Source organism: Heterodontus francisci, chromosome 48 (genome assembly GCF_036365525.1).
Source record: "Heterodontus francisci isolate sHetFra1 chromosome 48, sHetFra1.hap1, whole genome shotgun sequence".
Classification (NCBI taxonomy): Eukaryota; Metazoa; Chordata; class Chondrichthyes; order Heterodontiformes; family Heterodontidae; genus Heterodontus; species Heterodontus francisci.
In genome coordinates, this window is record NC_090418.1 from 8,633,652 (window position 1) to 8,660,737 (window position 27,086).

Consider the following 27,086-nt stretch of genomic DNA (forward strand, 5'->3'; position numbering starts at 1 on the left):
CACATAAGGGAATATTAGGGCAGATGACCAAAAGCTGAAGGCACTGCTGCCAAGGCTGGAGCGATTAAAATCGGGGATGCACAAGAGGCCAGAATTGATGGAGCGCAGAGATTAGGGCGGCACAGTGGCGCAGTGGTTAGCACCGCAGCCTCACAGCTCCAGCGACCCGGGTTCAATTCTGGGTACTGCCTGTGTGGAGTTTGCAAGTTCCCCCTGTGTCTGCGTGGGTTTCCTCCGGGTGCTCCGGTTTCCTCCCACAGCCAAAAAAGACTTGCAGGTTGATAGGTAAATTGGCCATTATAAATTGTCCCTAGTATAGGTAGGTGGTAGGGGAATATAGGGACAGGTGAGGATGTGGTAGGAATATGGGATTAGTGTAGGATTAGTATAAATGGGTGGTTAATGGTCGGCACAGACTTGGTGGGCCGAAGGGCCTGTTTCAGTGCTGTATGTCTAAATCTAAAATCTAAAATCTCAGAGGGTTGTAGGGCTGGAGGAGATGACACAGATAGGAAGGGGCGAGGCCATGGAGCGATTTCAAAACAAGGATGAGAATTTTAAGATCAAGGCGTTGCTTAACCTGAAGCCAATGTAGGTCAAGAGGGTGGAAGTAAGGACACAGGCAACAGAATTCTGGATGACCTAAAGTTTACAGGATGTGGGAGATGGGAGGCCGACCAGGAGTAACTAGAACAGTCTATCTGTCATCTATACTTTCTAAAATAAATCTTGCACAGGAGACCCTTACTATCCTCAAACCAATATTCCTGTTGTCACAATGTTTTTGGTCACATCTCTGCTTCGGAATTTGCAATTGTAAATCACCATGTCAACATGTTTTGCATTGTCAATTGTCACAATGTAGTTTCAGGCTCTGGACATTAGGTGGCTCTCCTGAGTCAGTTTCAGAAATCAGTCTTCCAACCCCACTGTAACCTTGTTCAGAAAAATTCATCAACTGACCGTGCGCAATATACAACTAATATACTGAAAGTCTTGCTTAAGCAATCACTTCCTATGCATATTCTCTTTACTTCATGTGTTTTGGATTTTTCAATCACAATTTCACTGTCAACCCTTCTGCTATCATAAGCAATCCTGAATGACCAACTGGCAGCTGTGCCAGGGCCCTAAACTCTGGAATTCCCTCACTAAACCTCTCCGCCTCTCTCTCCCCCTTTAAGATGCTACTTAAAACTAATTCTTTGACCAAGTTTTTGGTCACCTGTCCCTAACATCTTCTTAATGTGGCTTGGTGTCAAATTTTGTTTTACAACACTCCTGTGATGCACCTTGGGATATTTTACCACATTGAAGGCGCCAGATAAATGCAAGTTGCTCTTGTTGTTGACTAGTCAGGAGAATCTTCCACGATAAGAAAAAAAAGTTTTAAAAGTTGAAGCGATCAAACCACTCAAAAAAATTTAACAAATTATCATCCACTGCTCGTTTCTTACAGTAACGACCACCCTTTTTGATTATAGACTGCTATCATAGACTTGTGATTTCTTTACTGACAGAAAGCAAAGGAAAAAGAGTTATCAAGAACCTTATATAGGGAGAATCTACTTCCACTGACTGGCGAGTCAATAACCAGAAGGTATATGATTTAATATAATCAGCGAAAAATCCAGGGGTTGAATGAAAAGGGATTTTTTTTCAACACAGTGAGCTTTTGTAGTCTGGAATACACAGCCTAAAGGATGGCACTTGTAACACTGCATCACTCCCTCAGTACTGCACTAAAGAGTCAACCTAGATTTTTGTACTCAAGGCCCTGGATTGGATTTAAATTTATAATCTTCTAACTCAGAGATGAGAGTGCAGGCAACTGAGCCACAGCTTTCACACAGACATTACAACAGTGACTACATTTCAAAAGTACCTCATTGGCTGTAAACTGCTTTGCAATGTCCTGAAGTCATAAAAGGCGCTATAGAAATGCAAATCTTTCTTTAATGGCAGGTCAAGTCCAATTCTCCTGCGTCCCCTGATTCATGAGAGTGCTCCATTCTGCCTTCCCGCGATTGCCACATGCTGTCTTCACTTCCTGTAACGCTTTCTCCATCTCTCTTTCCCTTGTGACATTCATTGATAACACCTCTATAGTTAGAAAACAGAGACCTGCGTCAAACACTCTTGCATTTTTCTGTCTGTCACATTTCTGACCTAACGCACCTCTGAATGCTGCAGCATGCTTACCAAATTTGTCCCACACTAAATTTAATTTCTTCCAGTTGATTGCTCACTATGCAGATTTATTAATCATGACTGAAATTCAATTGACGCTTCTTTCACCACAGGCTGTTATTCCAGGTTGGTGAATGTACCCTGTAACTCCCTCGGCCAACAGAGCAATAGCTCTGAGAATAATTTAAACTACGAGCCCAGGTTTTTGAGGGAAAGGCTGAGAACTCCCAGGGAAAAATGTGTTAATGGAGGTTCTAAAAGATATAAAAGACAAAGTTAAAATGGAAACATGTATGTAAACAGTTGCCTGTAAAGGTGTAGGAGAAAGTTCTAGTCATTAGGTGGTGACCTGGAGTGATTTTTCTGAAGTTGCTCCCCAATCTCTGTGAAAACAACTTCTCTGTGTCAACGCACCATGAGAATCTCCCCAGGCAATTTAGAACTATAGAATGGCTACAGCACAGAAGGAGGCCAGAGGCCCATTGTGTCTGTGTTGGCTCTCTGCAAGAGCAACTCAGCTAGTCCCATTCCCCCGCCTTTCCCCTGTAACCTTGCAATTTTTTTTTCTTCAGATAATAGTCCAATTTCCTTTTGAAAGCCTCGATTGAATCTGCCTCCACCACACTCGCAGGCAGTGCATTCCAGATCCCAACCACTTGCTGCGTAACAAAGTTTTACCCTGTGTTGCCGTTGCTTCTTTTGCCAATCACCCTAAATTAGTGTCCTCTGGTTCTCAATCCTTCCACCAACAGAACAGTTTCACCCTATCTACTCTGTCCAGATCCTTCATGATTTTGAGCACCTCTACCAAAGCTCCTCTTAAACTTCTCTCCTTCAAGGAGAACAGGGGAGGTGGTGGCCTAGTAGTAAGGTCACTGGACTAGTAGCCCAGAGCCCCAGGATACTGCTCTGGGGATGTGGGTTCAAAACCCATCACTGCAAATAGTGAAATATAAATTCAATTAATAAATCTTGAATTAAAAAGCGAGTCTAGTAGTGATCATAAAACCATTGTCGATTGTTGTAAAAACCCACTAAGCTCATTAATCCCTTTCAGGAAGGAAATCTGCCATCCTTACCCAGTCTGGCTGATATGTGACTCTAGACCCACAATAATGTGATTGACTCTTAAATGCCCTGTTAGGGCTTAGCAAGCCACTCAGTTCAAGGGCAATAAATGCTGGTCTTGCCAGTGATGCCCATATCCCACAAATGAACTAAAAAACAACCCCAGCTTTTTCTAGCATTAATGACAATACTTAGCTGACACTGTCTTTTAGGACTGCTGGGAGAAAGGATTCTGAAAGCATGAGCCCTGGGGGTCTGCTGAGCAGGAGTGTGTCAGCATTTGCAGGGGGTCGGGGGAGTGTGTCCATATTTGCAGGGGGTCGGGGGAATGTGTTACTATTTGCAGGGTGATCCAGAAATGTATCAAGATTTGCAAAGAGGTCCTGCCGGGTGTGCATCAGGGACCCCAAGCGTTGTGTCAACATTTGCAGGAGAAAGACAGGAGCGTGTCAATATTAGCAAGGGGTAGGAGCAGCTGGTCCCCTCAGATAGAAAAGTTGGAAAAGTTCACTGGTACAAGTAACAGGATTTTCGAAGAAACTCTCTGAAATCAGAGAACAACAATCTCTTACACAGCGAGAGACAGAGGCCTGAAACACAATTTCAGAAACTTGTGTCCAACTTGCATGCAAAAACTGTGAACCTGGGGCAGACACATGCGCTTTGAGTGACCGGGGGCGAGGTGGAAACGTGCGCCAAGTTGCGTGGTGAACGAGTTCGGCGGTGATACAGCGGTGCTCGGATTTTCGAGGGAAATTCTCGTTTCCGTGTTTTAAATCCCATCCTGTCCCTCCCTATGCTGGACTGTCTCTCTGCAAAGGCAAAGCTCCGCAGGGGGAGAGAGAGAGAGAGAGAAGGTTGGAGCAGAAACGACCCAGTGAGTGCTCGGAACTGTCCCACCGCTACTTTGACCTGCTCCCCTCCATCTCCGGAGACCCTCTTTTTATGTGTGTGTGTGTGATAGGGGATTGACCAGTCAGAAAGGAGGGATAATTCAAATAACAAACTTTTTCCTGCGGAAAAAACGTTTAAAAATTGGATTTAAACAGGGACAAAAGTTGCAGCAATTTTTGATTCTCCTTTACAACGTGCAGTATTACCCAATGGGAAATAGATTCACGCATGGAAGCTCAAGAAATGTGACTGAAGAGGACTATGAAGTTTTGGATATGAGGATACCAGGTAAGTGATTTGGACTTAAGGTTCCCTGAAGAGTCAGGATAATGAGTGCCGCCAAACCCAAGGCATTCCTTGTGCATCTCGATTGCTGTCAAATGTGTGAAGGGGTAAACACACACATGTATTCAGTTTTAATGCAGATGCTGGGAGTCTGTTGTGGCGCATACAATAAGGTTTCTGTAGTTAAGCATGTGAGCGTCAGTCTCTGGCTTGCCCTGTTGGAATTCAACACTGTCAATACTGTCCCATCACCTGTGCCAGAAAACTTAACCTTTATGATTTGTTACTAAAGAAGGAGAGAACTTTTATTTATGACTTCAGCCAATTATGTACTTTCTGAAGTGTAGGAAAAGATTACTATGAGGAGCCAATTTTGGATATGTGGACTGGAGACAGACCTGCCAAATCTCACTCGGTCGCAAAAATAACAATTTATATTTAGTGTCCTCGTTTCATATGACAAAATGAGCCAGTGTGCCAAAGTAGTGGAAAGTGGGAGAGAAAGATTGCTCATTTATACAGCTGTTTGGGGGTCCCAAGGGGCTTCACAAGCAATGGATTCTTTTTTAGAGTCATGTTGCCGAGGCAAACAGAATCAGATAAACGACCTGTTGATGTGTCTTGGGTGCTGTTAGTTGAGCCGGCAAATGTGGGCTGGTACACCGCGGAGAACTCCTCTGCTCTTTTCCGAATAGCGCGGGGGGATCTTTTGCGACACCTCGGTGCAGTATCGGGTACTGGGGAGGTGACTGAAGACACACCAAATCCCGAGGAAGCTTTTGAAAAAGAGAGGGTACGGAGGAGATTTGCGAGCATGGTATCTTGGGTAAAGTTACGTGGAGAGACTGGAGAAGGTGAAATTGTTCTCCTTAGAGCAGGGAAGGTTAAGAGGAGATTTAATAGAGGCGTTTAATATCATGAAGGATTTTGATAGAGTAAATAAGGAGAAACTGTTTCCACTGGTAACCAGGGGAGATGATGAACATATTTTTTACACAGTAAGTTGTTATGATCTGGAATGCATTGCCTGAAACGGCGATGGAAGCAGATTTTACAGTATTTAGAAGGGAATTAGATAAATAATTGGAAGGGGAGAGAATAGCAGGGCTATGGGGAAAGAGCAGGAGGGAATAGGACTAATTGGATTTCTGTTTCAAAGAGTGGGCACAGGCACAATGAACCGAATGGTCTCCATCTGTGCTGAAAGATTCTGTGAAGAAGATTGAGACACAGAGATTTAGGGAGTGAAGGCTCTGTTACTGGTGATGGAGTGAGAGGGGGATGCATAGCAAGCAAGTGTCAGTAGAACAGCGTGCATGTTAGCACAAAGAGCTGGAAAGAATTGGAGAAGTGGGATAAGTGATGTCACCGGGGGATTTAAAGATGAAGATTTTGAATACACTAGCAGTTAGAGAAGACAACGGTGAAACCTGTATGGGATATGATTTGGTCAGCAATATTAATATGGAGATTCATTCATTGCAGTGTAAAACATAACCTATTTTTATGTCTTTAAAGAATAAACACAGCTCCACACGTTCAAATGGGTTTTGCAACCTCTCAGTTTTTGGGTTTGAGAATTTCTTTATGGTTTTCCAACATTGATTAAAGTGGCACTGACTTCACTTTTTACTGGAGGAGCTGGTTTTTGCTGCAAGTGCCTTACAAACCTCGTGCTTTTTCAGCAGCGAGAAGGGCTGAGCCTCATTTTCTGACGTGGTGACATATTCTGTTTTACGTCATGTCATTAGCAGGGTAAACTATGTGGCTCAGCGGAATCTTCCATGAGCTGCTACTTGGGTAGGATGATCTGGTCGAGCAGTGCAGTTTGGGGTCGGGGAGCTTCAAACAGCTGGAGCACAGATATCGGTAAGTCAGCGCCTGATGGTGGAACACGTTGAATGATGTGCTGTAATCTGGATTCCAAGGGTTGGTGGAGAAGATTGCTGAGCTAAGAAAGACTTACATCTGTATAGCATCTTCCACAATTTCAGGACGTCTCAAAGTAGTACTTTTTTGAAGTGTATTATTGCTGTAATCTAGGAAACAGCAGTCAATTTGATAATGTCTAGATAACCTGTTTTAGTAATGTTGATTACGGGATAAATATTGGCCAGGACACGGGGAATAACTCCCCTGCTGTTCTTCAGAGTAGTTCCATGGGATCTTTGATGCCCACCTGACTGGGCAGATGGAGCCTCAGTTTAACGTCTCATCCGAAAGGCGGAACCTCCAACAGTGCAGCACTCCCTCGGTACTGGGAGTGTCAGCCTAGATTTCTGTGCTCAAGTTTCTGGAATGGGGCTTGAAGCCACAACTTTCTGACTCAGAGACATGAGTACTACTAGCTGAGCCATGCCTGACACAGCTGGGCAGTGTGGAGTAAAGTGGAGTAAGACTGTGGAGGAACTTGTAAATCAAGACAAAAACCTTGCAATTTATTTGGTGGATTAGATAGAAAGCTTGGCAAGAATAGGGGTGATTGATTTACAGAAGTTCATAAAAGGGCATTTTGAGCATCATCATGGTATCAGGATTAAGTGTTTGCAGATTCAGCGGTAGAAAGAAAGACGAGTAGAGAGGTAAGCAGCTCAAAAAGCACAAGCAGAAAAGCAGCAGTTATCGCATATCAATCACTTTAGAGAAAATAAAATGTGTATTTCTAATGTGTCTGTCACACCTGCAGGACATCTCAATATACTGCACAGCCAATGAATTCCTGAGTTTTTTTGAAGTGCAGTCACTTTTTTTGGTCAATGTGGCAGCAAATTTGTACTCAACAAGCTTCCATAAACGGCATGTAAGTTTTGCGTGGTCCTGTTGCTGGCCTCATTAGGCACCTTTCACGACTTCAGAATGTTCCAAAGAGCTTTACAGCCAATGTGGACTTCTTGAAGTGCAGTTGCTGTGATAGGAAAGGTGACAGGCAATTTGTGCACAGCAAAATCTCACAAACAGCAATATGATAATAACCAGATCTATTTATAGTGGTGTTGGTTGAGGGATGAATATGGACCAGGACACCAGGAGTAACTCCCCAGCTCTTCTTCAAAATAGTGGGCATGGGATTGCTTACATCCACCTTAGAGGGCACATGGGGCTTCGGCTTGAAGTCGCATCCGAAAGATAGGGCCTCTGTCAGTGCAGCACTCCCTCAGTACTGCCACTGGGAATGTCAGACTAGAGATTTGTACTCAAGTCTCCACAGCAGGACTTGAACCTACAACCTTCTGACCCAGACCTGAGAACGTTACCAACTGAGCCATGGCTAAATAGCAATTAGATTGGGAACGCTGACTAATTTTTTTTCTTCTTCTTCACTAGCCGAGAAAGAGCTGAAGCCCATTCTAGCGCCCCTTGTTGCTCATTCAACTAAAAACTTAGGGCCTTCCTGGTCTGTACGGCTCAACTACTTACTGGATAAACTCTCTGAGCCAGTGGAGGGCATGCCTTTCTGTCTTCAGTACCATCCTCATTGCACAGTGTCCCTGGATAGTAATGGGGCTAGACAGTTACAACAACAATTTGCATTTATATAGTGCCGTTAACGTAGTAAAGCAGCATAAGGTGCCTTTCAGGAGTGTAATCAGACAAAAATTAACACCAAGTCAAAGGTGGAGATTTGAGGATAGGTGACTAAAGGAGTTAGGCTTTGAGAAGGGTCTTAAAGGAGGGAACGAAAGTGGGGAGTTAGAGAGGTTTTGGGATACAATTCTAGAGCTTAAGACCTAGATTGCTGTCGGCATGGCAACAGTCTGATGTGAGGAGATGTGGGAGAATTGATCCAGAGTGATCCCTCATCTGACTTTTCCCTCCTTCCCTTCTTGTTTTGCTGATGGGTCAGCCATCAGGGGTTTGGAATCACAGTTAAGGGTTTCTTCGAACACTCTTGTCCCGTGGTCATGGTGAAAAGCTAGTTTTCAATAAGCAGATTGTAGTACTAGACTGGAATGCACTGCCTGAGAGTCTAGTGGAGGGAGGTTCAATCGAGGCATTCAAAAGGGAATTAGATTGTTCTCTGAAAGGGAAGAATGTGCAGGGCTACGAGCAAAGGTGGAGAAATGGCATTAGGTGAATTGCTCATTCAGAGAGCTGATGCAGACACAATGGGCCAATTGGCTTCCTCCTGCGCTGTAACGATTCTGATTAGTTGAGGTGATTTGCTTAGCTGCACTTAAGGGGAAGTGAGATAAGCACATCAGGAGAAAGGAACAGAATATGTGTTGTTAGCCAGCATTTATTGCCCATCCCTTATTGCCCTTGAGACAGTGCTGGTGAGCTGCTTTCTTGAACCGCTGCAGTCTATGTGGGTTAGGTACACCCACAGTGCTGTTGGGAAGTGAGTTCCAGGATTTTGACCTGGTGACAATGAATGAATGGCAATTTAGTTCCAAGTCAGGATGGTGTGTGGCTTGGAGGGGAACTTGCAGATGGTGCTGTTCCCATGCATCTGCCGCCCTTGTCCTTCTAGGTGGAAGGTGCCGTCAAAGGGGCCCTGGTGATTTGCTGCAGTACGTCTTGTGGATGGTACACATAGCTGCCACTGTGTGTTGGTGGTGGAGGCAGTGAATGTTTGTGAATGGGGTGCCAATCAAGTGGGCTGCTTTGTGCTGGATGGTGTCAAGCTTATTGAGTGTTGTTGGAGCTGCACCCATCCAGGCAAGTGGAGAGTATTCCATCACACTCCTGACTTATGCCTTGTAGGCTTTGGGGAGTCAGGAGGTGAGTAACTCGTTGCAGGATTCCTAGCCTCTCACCTGCTCTTGTAGCCACGGTATTTATATGGCTACTCCAGTTCAATTTCTGGTCAATGGTAACCCGCAGGATATTGATAGTGGGGGATTCAGTGATCGTAATGCCATTGAATGTGAAGGGGAGATGGTCTTTGCCTGGCACTTGTGTAGCACGAATGTTGCTTGTTACCTATCGGCCCAAGCCTGGATATTGTCCAGGTCTTGCTGCATTTCTACATGGACTGCTTCAGTATCTGAGGAGTTGTGAATGGCGCTGAACAGCTCCAACAACACTCAGTAAGCTCGACACCATCCAGGACAAAGCAGCCCACTTGATTGACACCCCATCCACAAACATTCACTGCCTCCACTATCAACGCACAGTGGCAGTCATGTGTACCATCTGCAAGAGGTACTGCAGCAAATCACCAGGGCTCCTTTGACAGCACCTTCCACCTAGAAGGAACATCCCCATTGAAGGAAGGTCATTGAAGAAGCAACTGAAGATGGTTGGGCCTAGGACACTACCCTGAGGAACTCCTGCAGTGATGTCCTGGAGCTGAGATGATTGACCTCCAACAATCACAATCATCTTCCTTTTCGCTAGGTATGACTCCAACCAGTGGAGAGATTTCCCTCTGATTCCCATTGACTCCAATTTTGCTAGGGCTCCTTGATGCCATATTTGGTCAAATGCTGCCTTGATGTCAAGGGCAGTCACTCTCAGCTCACCTCTTGAGTTCAACTCCAGTGCCTTCAGTCATTTCTTGATATCACACGGAGTGAATTGAATTGACTGAAGACTGATATCTGTGATGCTGGGGATTTCAGGAGGAGGCCGAGATGGATCATCCACTCGGCACTTCTGGCTAATTCAGCCTTATCTTTCGCTCTGATGTGCTGGGCTCCCCCCACCACTGAGGATGGGGATATTTATGCAGCCACCTCCTCCAGTTAGTTTAATTGTCCGCCACCATTCACGACTGGATGTGGCAGGCCTGCAGAGCTTAGATCTGATCCGTTGGTTGTGGGATCGCTTAGCTCTGTCTATCGCATGCTGCTTACACTGTTTGGCACGCAAGTAGTCCTGGGTTGTAGCTTCACCAGGTTGACACCTCATTTTGCGGTATGCCTGGTGCTGCTCCTGGCATGCCCTCCTGCACTTTTCATCAGATAATCAAATTTATTTACTTATTCAATAATACACATAGAAGGAGTGAAGGGGAGTATAATATTTAAAACAAAATAGGATCAGTCGACAAATAAGGTTACCCTTTTTAGAACATATTAAATCAACAGGATGGCTGGTGAATTGGACTCTTGTGGACTTTTGTGAGGCAATATTGTAATTGGTGATGGGAAGTACATCTGTGTAGTCTGGATCTTCAGCCAGAACTAAAGCTGAGTAGCTTCATTTGTGTTTTAAGCAGTGAGAATTATTTCACATTATAGACATTTTTTTTGAAGTCAGTTGTCAAACTGGAGGTACATAAGATCCTGCACCTTGAGATAATGTTAGGATATTACTGCCAAATGGTTCAGCAATCATGGTGTTTGCATTTGATTATTCCAGGGTATGTCAACCTGCATACTTGAACATTTCATACAGTCTACCTGGCCACCATTTCTTGAAGCAAAAAAAAATTCTGAAGAGAAGCATAGACACACCAGGACAGATGTTGTTCAATTAAAATGCTAACAGGTCTGGCCAATAATCAGCCATAGTAACACTGGACTTCTTTTAGAGTTACTGCTGGCTAAAGCCATTTCAAATTCAGATATACCCCACCTATCCAAAAGCAGATAACGTAAAATTCAGAAATTACCCTATTGTGTCACGAGGAGCAGTTTCAGGAGAGGACCAGGTGAAAAGAATGGGTGGCTGGCAGGATACAGGAAGAAAACTACATTAGATAACTATTAGCAAGTTAAGAAGCTATATAATGATGCCATTAAATGTGAAAGCATAAACAATATATGTGATGTATGTATATCAGCGCGACCATAAGAATGATTTCAAAGCGTATGATGTCAAAGACACTCCAGGTGCAATTTTAACCCTGCCTGCCCAATGGGAATGGTGCGGGCGGATGGGATTGGCGATTGAGTCTGTGCAAGTCTAATGTGTCATATGCTGAATATAACCCTCGAATAAAGGTATTGTAACTGGAAAAAAAAAGGATGGTAAAATGACAGCTGGCCATTGCTTGCTGAGTTCTCACCATTTTTCTTCCCCTCCATCCACCTGCCATTTTAACTCTCAGATTTTCAACGCCACCAGCAACAGGCAGGGAGGAGCCTAGTTAGTACGGAAATATTAACGTCATTCGGAAAGCATCAACTAAAGAGATAGGTTGGTAATTTGGATGTGGAGGATGGCATGCTGCTTTGCAGCGTGCTTGATTTTCTATTCAACTCGTCCAGCTTGCTTTGTCTTCCAGGTCCTGTCACAAGGCCTGATCTACTGATTTGGTCAATAAGGATCACTCTCTTTTAAATGGGGCACCATCTTAATGGAATCTTCGGTATGTCTGTGATCCAGCCGAAGCTATGACTTAGTTGAATCAAGCCGTGGTCAATCCTCCTGATTGCAGGAAGGAAAGGACAGTGGAAGAAATAAGTCCAAGTTTCATGATAGGGTTACTGGACAACAAGAGAGTACATGTACTGTGTCATGATATACGAAGCACTGTTGGGAAACAGGGAGCTAGGCAACACACACAAGGTCATTGTGAACCCAAAACAGAAAGTAAACCTGGCAAAACACAGGAATGAAGATAAAAATATACGCTGTAGAGTCTCATCCTTGCTTTTATAGAGGAGGCAAGGGCAGCATCTTAACTATAAACTCCTGACAGCCAAAGGCCCCATTCGATCAGTCTAGATTTCTGGAGGTGAAAAGTCTGTATTCTAACCCACTGAACCAGACCTCCCACTCTCCTGGTGCTACTGAGGCCATTTTCCACAATCTTAGGCAATAAATCATGGATTCAGCAATCCTGATCCTAGTTTGCTTGTCAGCTTGTGGCGGAATGACAAAAGACTATTCTTCCCATTGAAAGTGGCCATCCAATGAGCCACAAACAGTTTGTCAGGTGCTCCCAAAGAGGTTATGAAGCATATATAGATGAGATGCTGAATAAAGCCTTCTTCTCCATAGATAGCTATGTTCAAAACGATGTGACACTCGTCTAACATTTTAGTGTACATAATTCAACCATCAGCACCAGTTGGCACATGGTATTCCTGTGATCTCAAGGGTGGGGGGTGGAACCACCAGTCTGCCATCTCAATTCCACTTGGTTCATGCAGCAACCATACAGAGACTGATCTCGTCATCCACTGAGAGGTTGGGCAAGAAGACCATAGATGGGAGCCAGCTAAGTAAGTTCTGGATCTTGGTCCATGGCACGTCCTTCAGAGTCATCCTACTATCATGAATTTTACCTCCATCCCCCACCAGGACGGTTGAGGGCTCTCCGCTTCTTCCTTGAACAGAAGCCCAACCAGTCCTCATCCACCGCCACCCTCCTCCGGCTGGCTGAACTTGTTCTCACATTGAACAACTTCTCCATCAACTCCACGCACTTCTTTCAAGTTACAGGTGTTGCTATGGATACCCGCATGGGTCCCAGTTATGCCTGCCTTTTTGTGGGATATGACGAACATTCCTTGTTCCAGTCCTACTCAGGCCCCCTCCCCCAATTCTTTTTCCAGTACATTAATGACTTTATCGGTGCTGTTTCCTGCTCCCGCCCCGAATTGGAAAACTTTATCAACTTTGCTTCTAATTTCCACCGTTCTCTCATGGTCTGTCTCCAACACTCCCCTCCCCTTGCTCAACTTCTCTGTCTCCATCTCTGGGGATAGGCTGTCTACTAATATTCATTATAAGCCCACTGACTCTCACAGCTACCTCGACTACACTTCTTCACACCCTGCCTCCTGTAAGGACCCCATTCCGTTTTCCCAGTTTCTCCGTCTCCGATGCATCTGCTCTGATGATGCTACCGTCCATGACAGCAGTTCTGAAATGTCTTCCTTTTTCCTCAACCGAGGATTCCCCCTCATTGTGGTTGACAGGGACCTCAAACGTGGCCGGCCCATTTCCCGCACTTCTACCCTCACCTCTTCCCCTCCCTCCCAGAACTGCGAAAGGGTTCTCCTTGTCCTCCATATCCAAAGGATCATCCTCCATCATTTCCACCACCTCCAGTGTGATGCCACTACCAAAGGCATCTTCCCCTCCCTTCCCCATCAGCATTCTGAAGGGATTGTTCCCTCCGCAACACCCTGATCCACTTCTCCATTACCCCCACCACCTCATCCCCTTCCCACGGCACATTCCCCTGCAATCGCAGGAGGTGTAATACCTGCCCATTTACCTCCTCTCTCCTCACTATCCAAGGCCGCAAACACTCCTTTCAGGTGAAGCAGCGATTTACTTGTACTTCTTTCAATGTAGTATACTGTATTCGCTGCACACAATGTGGTCTCCTCTACATTAGGGAGACCAAACGCAGACTGGGTGACCGCATTGCGGAACGCCTCCGCTCAGTCCGCAAGCATGACCCCGAGCTTCTGGTTGCTTGCCATTTCAACACACCCCCCTGCTCTCATGCTCACATCTCTGTCCTGGGATTGCTGCAGTGTTCCAGTGAAAATCAATGCAAGCTTGAGGAACAGCATCTCATTTACCAATTAGGCACGCTACAGCCTGCTGGACTGAACATTGAGTTCAATAATTTCAGAGCATGAAGGGCCCCCCATTTTACTAGTATTGTTAGTTTTTTTTCTTTTTTGTGTTTATTTTATTTTAGTTTGTTCAGTTTGTTTCTACTGTGCCTACCCACCATATTTTTTTTATGTTTGTGCTTGCGGCTCTCAGTTTTCAGTCCATTAACACCCTATCTGTACTAATGCTTTGTCTTTCACCACACCATTAACATGTTGTTTGCCTTTGCTCCATGACCTTCTGGTCAGCTATTCTGTGACCTTGTCCTATCAACACCTTCTCTTCTGTTATCTCTTGCCCCACCCCCGCTTTACTTGCTTAAAATCTTTTACATTTCTTATATCTGCCAGTTCTGATGAAGGGTCACTGACCTGAAATGTTAACTCTGCTTCTCTCTGCACAGATGCTGCCAGACCTGCTGAGTATTTCCTGCATTTCTTGTTTTTATTTCGGATTTCCAGCATCCGCAGTATTTTGCTTTTATTATGAATTTTATCATGTTAACTGATAGTGCTTTTTCTTTCCTTCTCCCACTCCAACCCAGGTCGTTTTGCACTTCTAGTGATGTTACTCGGTTACATAAAGCCAACAAAGTTGACTCCACTTCACCCAATTTGTGACATCAGGGTGCTGGACAAGTACATTAGAGAGGCAAAGGATGCTGCAGATTCAACGGTATGCCATTGTGTGCACATATGTGGCCTGCTTATAGTGTAACGCAGTGAGTTTCAACTTACACCTGGTATGAATGTTAACTCCGAGCTCTACTAAAGAACAGGTTAGCGCAAGTTAGTGCTGCAGTAACTTTATCCTGTGCAGAAGGATAGCATCTGACTGTATATATTGAGTCTGTATTTCTTAATTGTCAGGTCCATCATTCCAGTGCATTGCAAAGCCTTGCAGGTTCAGTTATCAGGTTAGCTAGGCTCTCGCTCCTAACCTGTTCAAAAGATGCATGCTGGAGAGTGCACATTGTGGACGTCAGTCCAAGACAGCATTGAGCCCAGCCAACATTCACTGTTTATACTCTAGCAGATACAGCAGCCGCTTTGGCTAGGTACCATAGGGCAGCTGTGCCTCTGTAGCTGTATGCTAGCAAAAATTAGTACCTTCAGGAGAAGCAACAAGAAAAATGAGAAAGGAACAAACCCAAAATATTCTCATCTCCTGTGAGGCCCAATGTTACAACTTTAACTGACAATATCAAAGCTAGAATTAACGAAAAAATTATGCTAAACTTGATACCATTTAAAGCATCAATAATCTAGGGTTATATTCCTTGGAATTTCAAAGGGGGTGATTTGATTGAAGTTTTCAAGCTATTAAGGGGAACAGATAGGGTAGACAGAGATAAAATACTTTACTCGTTGGGGAGTCTAGGACTATGGGGCACAGTCTAAAAATTAGAGCTAGTCCTTTCGAGAGTGAAATTCAGAAACACTTCTTCACACAAAGGATGACTGAAGTTTGGACCTCTCTTCTGCAAGCAGTATTTGAAGCTGGAACAATTGTAAATTTTAAAACTGAGACTGATAGACTTTTATTAAGCAACAATATTAAGGGATTATGGAGTAAAGGCAGGTATATGGAGTTAGTTGCAGATCAACCATGATCTCATTGAATATTGGTACAGGCTGAAGGGGCTGAATGGCCTCCTCCTGTTCCTGTATTCCTGATTCCATCTGAGGGTGGAGATGACCAATTGCTTCAGCTTTGTCTTTGCAGTTTGTTTAGTCGTGAGAACCTTTTGAATAGCTGTCTTTTACGCATCCAGAATCTTCCATTAACTCATTGGGGGTGAATTTCTATGGGAAGGTCGTCTGCCGCACTTTGGTAGCAGATCCGCAAAAATCCTGGAGACATGGCGTAAACAAGGTTTGCACCATTGCGCAAGGGTTTAGCGGATGATTAACCTAAGTTATGGTGGACGATTGGAAGAGTTCCCATGGAAGTGCACCTCCGCCCCCCCCCCATTGTGTTTCCATCACTTACTTTATTAAAGGAGATTCCTGGGGGATATTTTTCACACATGGTGGCACTCAATCTTACTCATTCGGAATTCCATAAAATTAGACCAGCCATACTAGGATTAAGTTCCAACCAGATGAGGGGACAAACGTTCTTAACAGATGATTCAATCAAATCCAGACTTTGCACTTCTTTGCTCTTTCCAGAAACCTGTAACACCTGTCAAATGCCAAAGGATTACAAAATGGTTAACACTCCTAGGTATCAAACATTCAAAGGTGCAGAGACAAGACCCACTTCCCCCCATTGTTTGATGTGTTTAAGCAGTGAGTCACTTATCAATATAGATCAGAAAGGTTCCAAAGTTCAATCCTTGATCTGCTCTGAGTGAGCCACTTTGCAGGAGGGTTGGTTGCATTGACCTCAGCACCTTGATATAGGGGGAGAAAGTCGGTCAGGGTTCCCATTCCTGATTTCAGGCCTTTCAGACTTACTGGAAAGTGCGTGTGCTTCTGTTGGGTGAAGACTGAATTGGATGTGATGCCAGTAGAATCATAGGCATTTACCTACTGAGGGCCTAGAAAATCTGACCTATTTTAGGCACTGAATTAGCACAATCTGAGGAAGAAGGGCACTGGAGGAGGAAAAGAATTTGGGGCGGAACTCTGTTTTTGTCCCGAGAAATTCCAGCAGAAGGCATATAAGCTCTTCACCACAATGGAAAGTGATCTAAATCCCTTATCCCAATGGCAGTCGGTTTGAGCGAGAGAGACATTATCACTAGGAGACTAGCAAACCATCCCCAAAGCAGCTGAGAACAAAAGTTTTCCTCTTCAGACACATTGGCCAGTCCGCTTGTGCCCCTCCAACAGGGTGGCTTTGTGCCGCTCCAGAATCCTGCTGCCCCCGCCCCCGCTCCCCTGGGCCAGTGGAGGTGTAAATGGCATGGGCAGAAAGAAAACGAGGAAGAAGCTCACCATACTTTGATGAACATCTTCCATCACTGAGTGACTAGAAACATAGAAAATAGGAGCAGGAGTAGACCATTCATTATGATCATCCAACTCAGTAGCCTGTTCTGGCTTTTGCCCCATACCCTTTGATCCCTTTAGACCCAAGAGCTATATCTAACTCCTTCTTGAAAACATACAATGTTTTGGACTCAACAGCTTTCTGTGGTAGTGAATTCCACAGGCTCACCACTCTCTGGGTGAAGAAATTTCTCCTCATCTCAGTCCTGAAAGGTTTACCCCGTATCCTTAGACTATGACCCCTGGTTCTGGGCTCCTTCACCATCGGGAACATCCTTCCTGCATCTACCCTGTCAAGTCATGTTAGAATTTTATAGGTTTCTATGAGATTCCCCCCTCACTCTTCTGAACGCCAGCGAATATAATCCTAAGCGACTCAATCTCTCCTCATACGTCAGTCATGCCATCCCAGGAATCAGTCTGGTAAACCTTCGTTGCACTCCCTCTATAGCAAGAACATCCTTCCTCAGATAAGGAGACCAAAACTGCATACAATATTCCACGTGTGGCCTCACCAAGGCCCTGTATAATTGCAGCAAGACATCCCTGCTTCTGTACTCGAATCCTCTCGCTATGAAGGCCAACATACCATTTGCCATTTTTACCGCCTGTTGCACCTGCACGCTTACCTTCAGCGACTGGTGTACAAGAACACCCAGGTCTCACTGCATATTCCCCTCTCTGTTTATAGCCGTTCAGATAATAATCTACCTTCCTGTTTTTGCTACCAAAGTGGATAACCTCACATTTATCCACATTTTACTGCATCTGCCATGCATTAGCCCACTCACTCAACTTGTCCAAATCACCCTGAAGCCACTCTGCATCCTCCTCACAACTCACCCTCCCACCCAGTTTTGTGTCATCTGCAAATTTGGAGATATTACATTTAGTTTCCTCATCTAAATCATTAATGTATATTGTGAATAGCTGGATCCCAACATTTCTGGTATGATATTTGTGTCCTCCTTTGTGAAGACAGAACCAAAGTAGGCATTTAGTTGGTCAGCCATTTCTTTATTCCCCATAATAAATTCCCCTGTTTATGACTGTAAGGGACCTACATTTGTCTTCACCAATCTTGTTCTCTTCACATACCTATAGAAACTTTTACAGTCAGTTTTTATGTTCCCCGCAAGCTTGCTGTTGTACTCTATTCTCCCCTTCTTAATCAATCCCTTGGTCCTCCTTTGCTGAATTCTAAACTGCTTCCAATCCTCAGGTCTGTTGTTTTTCCTGGCAAATTTATATGCCTCTTCCTTGGATCTAATGCTATCTCTAATTTCCCTTGTAACCCATGGTTTGGCTACATTTCCCATTTTACTTCTGCGCCAGACAGGGATAAATAGTTGTTGCAGTTCATCCATGCGCTCTTTAAATGTTTGCCATTGCCTATCCACCGTCATCCCTTTAAGTAACGTTTCCCAATCCGTCATGGCCAACCCGTGCCTCATATCTTTGTAGTTTCCTTTACTAAGATTCAGGACCCTTGTCTCAGAATCAACTGCCTCACTCTCCATCTTGATGAAGAATTCTATCATATTATGGTCGCTCGTCCCCAAGGGGTCTCGCACCACTAGATTGTCAATTATTGCTCTCTGATTACACAATAACCAGTCTAGGATGGCCTGTTCTCTAGCTGGTTCCTCAACGTATTGGTCCAGAAATCCATGCCGTATACAATCCAAGAATTCCTCCTCTGCGGTATTGTGACTAATTTGATTTGCCAAATCTATATTCAGATTAAACTCACCCATAATTACAGATGTTCCTTTATCGCACGTGTCTCTAATTTCCTGCTTAATGCCATTCCCAACATCACCACTAAGTTTAGGGGTCTATATACAACCCCCACTAACCTTTTTGCCCCTTAGTGTTTCTAAGCTCTACCCATACAGATTCCACATCGTCAGAGCCAATATCTTTCCTCACTATTGCGTTAATTTCCTCTTTAACCAGCAATGCAACTCCACCGCATTTTGCTTTTTGTCTGTCCTTCCTAACTACTGAATATCCCTGGATGATCATTTCCCAGCCCTGGTCACCTTGCAGCCATGTCTCCGCAATCCCGACTATATCATACCCGTTTACATCTATTTGTGTGATTAATTCCTCCACTTTATTGCGAATGCTCTGCGCATTAAGGCACAAAGCCTTTTTAACATTACTTGGCCTCTTTCCACTATTTTTCACTGTGGCCCTGTTTGATTCTGGCCCTTGATTTCTCTGCCTATCACTTTTCTTCTTCCCCTTACTGTCTTTTGTTCTTGTCTTTGATCCCCCCTCCTCTGACTCCTTGCAAAGGTTCCCATCCCCCTGCCATTTTAGTTTAAACCCTCCCCAACCACTCTAGCAAATACTCCCCCAAGGACATCAGTCCCGGTCCTGCCCAGGTGTAACTCGTCCCATTTGTACTGGTTCCACCTCCCCAAGAACCGGTGCCAATACCCCAGGAATCTAAAACCCTCCCCCTCACACCATCTCTTCATCCGATATTTCCTGCTATTTCTACTCTGACTAGCACGTGGCATTGGTAGTAATCCTGAGATCACTACCTTTGAGGTCCTACTTTTCAACTTACTTCCTAGCTCCCTATATTCTGCTTTTAGGACCTCATCCTTTTTTTTTTCCTATATCGTTTGTACCAATGTGTACCACGACCACTGGCTGTTCACCCTCCCCCTTCAGAAAGTCCTGTAACCGCTCTGAGAAATCCTTGACCCTAGCACCAGGGAGGCAACATACCATCCTAGAGTCTCTTTTGCGGCCACAGAAACGCCTATCTATTTCCCTTAAAATTGAATCCCCTATAACTGTTGCATTCCCACACTTTTTGCTCCTCCCCTGTGCAACGAATTGGACTGTTGCTGCTTTCCTCTGAGAGGCCATTCCCCCAACAGTATCCAAAGCAGTATACCTGTTTTTCAGGGGAATAGCCACAGGAGACTCCTGCACTGCCTGCCTAGTCCTCTTGCTCTGCCTGGTGGTCACCCATTCCCCTCCTGCCTGTGGTCTGAGCCTGTGGTGTGACCACCTCTCTATACGTGCTATCCACGATACTCTCCGCCTCGTGGATGCTCCACAGCGTCCCCAGCCGCCGCTCCAGCTCCAAAACCCGGGTTTCCAGGAGCTGCATTCCATTAGCCTTTTTGATTGTTATGTGTACCTGAGTATTCACGTTTAGTGATTTGTGTACGTGAACATCCAAATCCCTAAGTTCCTCCACAGTTCTCAGTCTTTCATCGTGAAGAAAATACTCCAATTTGTCTCTCTTGGATCCAAAGTTAATGACTGGCCCCGGGCACTGGGAATGTTCCCGGATTCCGACATGGAGCACGAGGAGCACACCACGGCTCTGAGCTCTCCTGCCATGACTTAACCCTTTAAATTAAATTAAACCTTCTGGAAGATCTTAATGTCCAATAATATCAGTTACTCTAGGCTGAAATTACTGTGATTCATGTTACCATCCCACAAATGCTTAACCTGATTATTGTGAAAGCAGTCAGTGCCTCTGTTAAAAAGCAGAGAGAGGAATCTCATGCCAGTAGGTTAAGCGTTTGCATGATAACATTCCTTACAGCGTTTACAGACTTCGGTGTTTACAGGAACAACTGGCTGGTGCTGACTAATCCTTTCAGCTAGTTGAATGATGTTTAGATATTTGGAGCTTATTACCTCAATATAGATTAGTCTTGTCCCTGCCAGCACTTAAACAAAAGGTCCTCTTGCCATCGGTGCACAGTCTTGGCATATTGCAAAGTTATGGAAGGGTGTTGGAGCTCTGCACCTTCTCCCACATCCAATCTGTTACCCACACCACATCATCACCTCCCTCCTACCCCCAATCTTTCCCCCATGCCACATTATCACCTGCCAGATTTCTTCAACATTCTCTTTGCCAGCCACTTCATTTTTATCATTCACAAGCTACAGGTCAACCAGAATGCATGACTGTGTCCTTACCTGCATGAGGCCCATATCACCATCAGCCCTATCCTTGACAGGTTCCACTGGCTTATCTCCCAGCGAATTAACCTTCAAGAGACTCATTCCTCACTTTCAGATCCCTCGAAGGCCTTGACTCTTCCCCCACCTCCACATCTGCCCAACCACAATGATCTTCTTCATTCCCAAGTTTACACGGACCTTCCACTCCTCCAGCTCCAGCTTACTTCTCCTACGCTGCACCACCCTGTGGAACTCTCTCCCTCAGCATTTCCACTTTGTCACCTCCCTCTCTGTCATTGACTTTGGATCCAAGAGAGACAAATTGGAGTATTTTCTAAACGATGAAAGACTGGGAACTGTGGAGGAATTTAGGGATTTGGATGTTCACGGACACAAATCACTAAACATGAATACTCAGGTACACATAACAAACAAAAAGGCTAATGGAATGTTGGCCTTTAACTCAAGGGGGCTAGAATGCAGATGAGAGAAAATTATGCTTCAGTTGTACAAGTTGAGCCCATTTGAAATACTGCATTCAGTTTAGGAGACTGAACCTCAGGAACAATATATTGGCCTTGGAGAGGGTGCAGCACAGATTCACCAGAGTTAAAGAGTTAAATAACGAGTGCAAGTTGCATACATTCAGTTTGTATTCCCTTGAGTTTTGAAGGATGAGGAGTTAGCTAATTGAGGTGTTAAAATTGATGAAAAGTTTCTGTAAGGTAGATACAGAAAACCTATTTTCTCTTGTGGGAACAGAATCTTTAAATTGGAGCTAGGTCATTCAGGAGTGAATCGAACAGCACTGTTTCACACAAAGGTTCGTGGAAATCTGATACTTGCCCCCCAAAAGCCTGTGGGTGCTCTGGGTCAGTATAAATTTTCAAGTTTGAGATTAACAGATTTTTGTTAGATAAAGGTATCAAGGGATATGGAGCAAAGGCAGGTAAATAGTGTCAAACTACAGATCAGCAATGATCTAACTGAACGGCAGAACAGGCTCGAGGAACTGAATGGCTCATTCATGTTCCTATATTCCTGTGCCTCTAGAAAGCTCTTGTTGCGTGTACTTCCTGTCCACACCATGACCTCCTTCCTCTTCTTTAGTCCTGCTCCCCTCAGTATCCACTCATTTCTGGTGCTCTATAAAAGTACTGTGAGAGGTCTTTCAATACTAAATGAACTTGATAGAAACATGAATTGTTGTTATAGTAGATTGCTTCGTGGACACGTACCAAATATCTCTGTATGGGTCAATATGACATTTAAGTTCGGCAGTGCACAATTTCCATCCAAGAGGCCAAGCAGTGACTGCTTCCTACACCTCCATGTCATGTCACGAGTACCCTGCAAATCAGCTCCGCCTTCGTGCCTTTTCCCTCTTTTCTATGGCTGCTGACCTCCTCCCCATGCCTCCCTTGCCCATCAGACAACTCAGCTGAGATCAGAAAGTCACCAGGGCTGAAGACAGTCTTTGCCAATGGCGAATCCATTGACATTCGGTGTAAAATGGGCAGCCAATTCACTATTACAAGCATGGCCAAAGGCCAACTTCATCCCCACCATGTGGGGAAAAATGGTGGCAGTCATGCCATCATACCTCTCCATGGTGCAGGGCATCCTGCCCTGCCACCAGCTCCAAAAGCTTTACCCTCGGGGCAGCAATTGTTACTGAGCATTAGTCGGTGGTACAAAAGAGCTGATTCTTTGTCTGATTGTGATGTCCTCCCCTTTAGAAACAGTGTGAGGAAGCCTGCACACTCCCAGGAAATTTTACTCTTCCAAAAACCAATGTCAACTACAGAGAATGGGAAACAAAGGACGTAAGTTTGTTTTCTTTTCATGATTATACTGATAAGAATATAAGTGGAAGGATATCTGGCCTAGCACCAAAGCGCAGGCTAACAACTCTAATCCAAATGTTATTATCTGAGGGGCCGGAATTCTGATCTACTGGAACAAGATTTCAACTTCAATCCGTAGAAGGGAGAAAAGAGAGAAAAAAAATTGAGAATAAAACAAAGAAGTTAAGTCGTGAGAGCAGTGCTACAAGGACAGTTTTGCGTCACCTTTAAAACTGCCCCTAACGCCAGATTGAAAAATGAAGGAAGAACACTGGCAGCTGCTGCAATTGGGATAAGTGAGTGGATGATTCACATTTGTTGACAAGATGATGTGCAACATTGATCTTGTCTTGTACATTTTCCTTTCCCATATCAGCCATTCTTGGGTGTGAGCTTGTATCTGGCGGGTGCTTGGTAAAGAGGTCCTTTCAAGAATTAGAACATTACAGCGCAGTACAGGCCCTTCGGCCCTCGATGTTGCGCCGACCTGTGAAACCATCTGACCTACGCTATTCTATTTTCATCCATATGTCTATCCAATGACCACTTAAATGCCCTTAAAGTTGGCGAGTCTACTACTGCTGCAGGCTGGGCGTTCCACGCCTCTACTACTCTCTGAGTAAAGAAACTACCTCTGACATCTGTCCTATATCTATCACCCCTCAACTTAAAGCTATGTCCCCTCATGTTTGCCATCACCATCCGAGGAAAATGACTCTCACTATCCACCCTATCTAACCCTCTGATTATCTTATATGTCTCTATTAAGTCACCTCTCCTCCTCCTTCTCTCCAACGAAAACAACCTCAAGTCCCTCAGCCTTTCCTCGTAAGACCTTCCCTCCATACCAGGCAACATCCTAGTAAATCTCCTCTGCACCTTTTCCATAGCTTCCACATCCTTCCTATAATGCAGTGACCAGAACTGCACGCAATACTCCAGGTGCGGTCTCACCAGAGTTTTGTACAGCTGCAGCATGACCTCGTGGCTCCGAAACTCGATCCCCCTACTAATAAAAGCTAACACACCATATGCCTTCTTAACAGCCCTATTAACCTGGGTAGCAACCTTCAGGGATTTATGCACCTGGACACCAAGATCTCTCTGTTCATCTACACTACCAAGAATCTTCCCATTAGCCCAGTACTCTGCATTCCTGTTACTCCTTCCAAAGTGAATCACCTCGCACTTTTCCGCATTAAACTCCATTTGCCATCTCTCAGCCCAGCTCTGCAGCCTATCTATGTCCCTCTGTACCCTACAACATCCTTCGGCACTATCCACAACTCCACCGACCTTAGTGTCATCCGCAAATTTACTAACCCACCCTTCTACACCCTCTTCCAGGTCATTTATAAAAATGACAAACAGCAGTGGCCCCAAAACAGATCCTTGCGGTACACCACTAGTAACTAAACTCCAGGATGAACATTTGCCATCAACCACCACCCTCTGTCTTCTTTCAGCTAGCCAATTTCTGATCCAAAGCTCTAAATCACCTTCAACCCCATACTTCCGTATTTTCTGCAATAGCCTACCGTGGGGAACCTTATCAAACGCCTTACTGAAATCCATATACACCACATCCACTGCTTTACCCTCATCCACCTGTTTGGTCACCTTCTCGAAAAACTCAATAAGGTTTGTGAGGCACGACCTACCCGTCACAAAACCGTGCTGACTATCGCTAATGAACCTATTCTTTTCAAGATGATTATAAATCCTGTCTCTTATAACCTTTTCCAACATTTTACCCACAACCGAAGTAAGGCTCACAGGTCTATAATTACCAGGGCTGTCTCTACTCCCCTTCTTGAACAAGGGGACAACATTTGCTATCCTCCAGTCTTCCGGCACTATTCCTGTCGACAATGACGACATAAAGATCAAGGACAAAGGCTCAGCAATCTCCTCCCTAGCTTCCCAGAGAATCCCATTAACTTTACACCCTTTCATCATTCAGTCTGGGTTCATTTTACCCATGGCACTGGGGTGAAAGGACAATTGGAAACAGTTCAAATCAAGCCCAGATTGATGGAATGAAAGTCTTCTCTGAGGGTCCAATGTGAAATGAGCTTTAGCAGTTTCAGTCTAGTTCACAGTGGTCATGGAGACACTACACCCAGCTGTCCCTAATTCAACTATAATTGAGTCTGCCTCGTGTTATACTCTGTCAGACTGAATAAAATTGGAACATCATAGGTGCTATAATAGGGAAACTTTTTTTTATAAACACTTGGAGATACTCCTGAACTGTTCTGAAAGTATTTGCAATTTCAAGGCTCAGAAAACAGTTATTTAAAAAATCTATTATTTTTCCTTAATTTCACTGTAATAAGGATGATTTCTTAACAAAACTAATTATTTTGAACAAGAGCAACTTGTATTTATATAACACCTTTAATGTAATAAAACATCCCTGGGCACTTCACAGGAGTGTTATAAAGCAAAATTTGATGCCGAGCCACATAATGATATATTAGGGCAGATGGCCAAAAGCTTGATCAAAAAGGTAGGTTTCAAGGAGCATCTTAAATGTGGAAAGAGAGGGGGAGAGATTTAGGGAGAGAATTCCAGAGCTTAGGGCCCAGGCAGCTGAAGGCAAGGCCACCAGTTGTGGAGCAATTAAAATTGGGGATGCTCAAGAGGCCAGAAGTAGATGAGTGTAGATATCTTGGAGGGTTGTGGTGCTGGAGGAGATTACAGAGATGGGTTGGGGCGAGGCCATGAAGGGACTTGAAAGCAAGAATGAGAATTTAAAAATCAAGGCATAGCTTGACCGGGAGCCAGTATAGTCAGCAAGCACAGGGGTGATGGGTGAATGGAAGTTGGTACGAGCAAGGACTTTGGCAGCAGAGCTTTGAATGACCCTCAAGTTTACAGGTGGTAGAATGTGGGAGTCCGGCCAGGAGTGCAATGGAATAGTCAAGTCTGGAGGTAACAAAGACACGGTTGAGGGTTTCAGCAGCAAATGAGCTGAGGCGGGGAAGAGTCGAGCAATGTTACCAAGGTGGAAGTAGTCAGTCTTGGTGATGGCCCGAATATGTGGTCGGAAGCTCATCTCGGGATCAACTATGACGGTAAGTTTGCAGACAGTATGGTTCAACCTCAGACAATTGCTAGGGATGAAGTCAGTAGTTAGGGAACGGAAGTTGCAGCAGGGACTGACGTCAATGGCCTCTGTCTTCCCAATGTTTAATTGGAGGAATTTCTGCTCATCCAATATTGGATGTTGGACAAGCAGTCTGATAACATAGCAACAGTGGAGGAGTCGAGGCGGGTGGTGATGAGGTAGAGCCAGGTGTCGTCAGCATACATGTGAAAACTAATGCTGTGTTTTCAGTCGATATTGGCGATGGGCACATAAGCTAAAGCTGCTGCTGGTTCCTTATCTGCTGTTTTCTCAAGCTTAACGACACACACACAGTGGACCCATCCTTTCTCTCTTCTGCTTTGTCAAGATTGAACTGCACTACTGAGGTTTCTTCTCCTCTGTGCCAAATTTAAATCCACTCAGAAAGCCCTTGTCCTCAGGTTTAACAACCGTTCCACCAGCATCAAACTTAAAACCCCCAAACGCCGTGTCACCTTTCTTATTTTGCTGACTTGTATCTTTTTTTAAATTTGTTCATGGGATGTGGCATCGCTGGCTAAACCAGCATTCATTGCCCATCCCTAATTGCCCTTGAAAAAGTAGTGGTGAGCTGCCTTCTTGAACTGCTGCAGTCTGTGTGGTCTAGGTACACCCACAGTGCTGTTAGGGAGGGAGTTCCAGGATTTTGACCCAGCAACAGTGAAGGAACGGCGATATAGTTCCAAGTTAGGGTGGTGTGTAGGTTGGAGGGGAAATTGCAGGTAGTGGTGTTCCCATGCGTCTACTGCCCTTGTCCTTCTAGGTGGTAGAGGTTGCGGGTTTGGATGGTGCTGTTTAAGGAGCCTTGGTGTGTTGCTGCAGTGCATCTTGTAGATGTTGCACACTGCTGCCACTGTGCGTTGGTGTTGGAGGGAGTAAATGTTTGTGGATGGGGTGGCAATCAAGCAGGCTGCTTTGTCCTGGATGGTGTTGAGCTTCTTGAGTGTTGTTGGAGCTGCACCCATCCAGGACAAAGCAGCCTGCTTGATTGGCATTCCATCACACTCCTGGCTTGTGCCTTGTAGATGGTGGACAGGCTTTGAGGAGTCAGGTGATGAATTACTCGCCGCAGGATTCCTAGCCTCTGACCTGCTCTTGTAGCCACAGTATTTATATGGTGACTCCAGTTCAATTTCTGGTCAATGGTAACCCCCAGGATGTTGATAATGGAGGATTCAGCGATCGTAATGCCACTGAATGTCAAGGGGAGATGGTTAGATTTTCTTTTGGAGATGGTCATTGCCTGGCACT

At 44.8% G+C, this 27,086-nt stretch overlaps 2 protein-coding genes across 12 annotated transcripts in view; one reads left to right on the forward strand and one right to left on the reverse strand.

Moving 5' to 3' along the window:
- Positions 1–27,086, reverse strand: part of LOC137357314 (chloride channel protein ClC-Kb-like) — a 198,504-nt gene that overhangs the window by 131,599 nt on the left and 39,819 nt on the right. The window lies entirely within an intron of this gene.
- epoa (erythropoietin a) overlaps positions 1–27,086 on the forward strand; it is a 42,457-nt gene that overhangs the window by 481 nt on the left and 14,890 nt on the right. Inside the window, exons 1-3 of one of the 5 annotated variants that reach the window (XM_068023564.1) lie at positions 3,791–4,440; positions 14,450–14,580; positions 22,595–22,681. In XM_068023564.1, the coding sequence (XP_067879665.1) occupies positions 4,362–4,440; positions 14,450–14,580; positions 22,595–22,681 (297 nt within the window). In that variant the 5' untranslated portion in view covers positions 3,791–4,361. Of the gene's footprint in view, positions 1–3,784; positions 4,441–5,203; positions 5,292–6,234; positions 6,307–14,449; positions 14,581–22,594; positions 22,682–27,086 lie in introns of those variants that run through there. The other 4 variants (XM_068023568.1, XM_068023566.1, XM_068023565.1 and 1 more) reach the window with 4 other exon arrangements.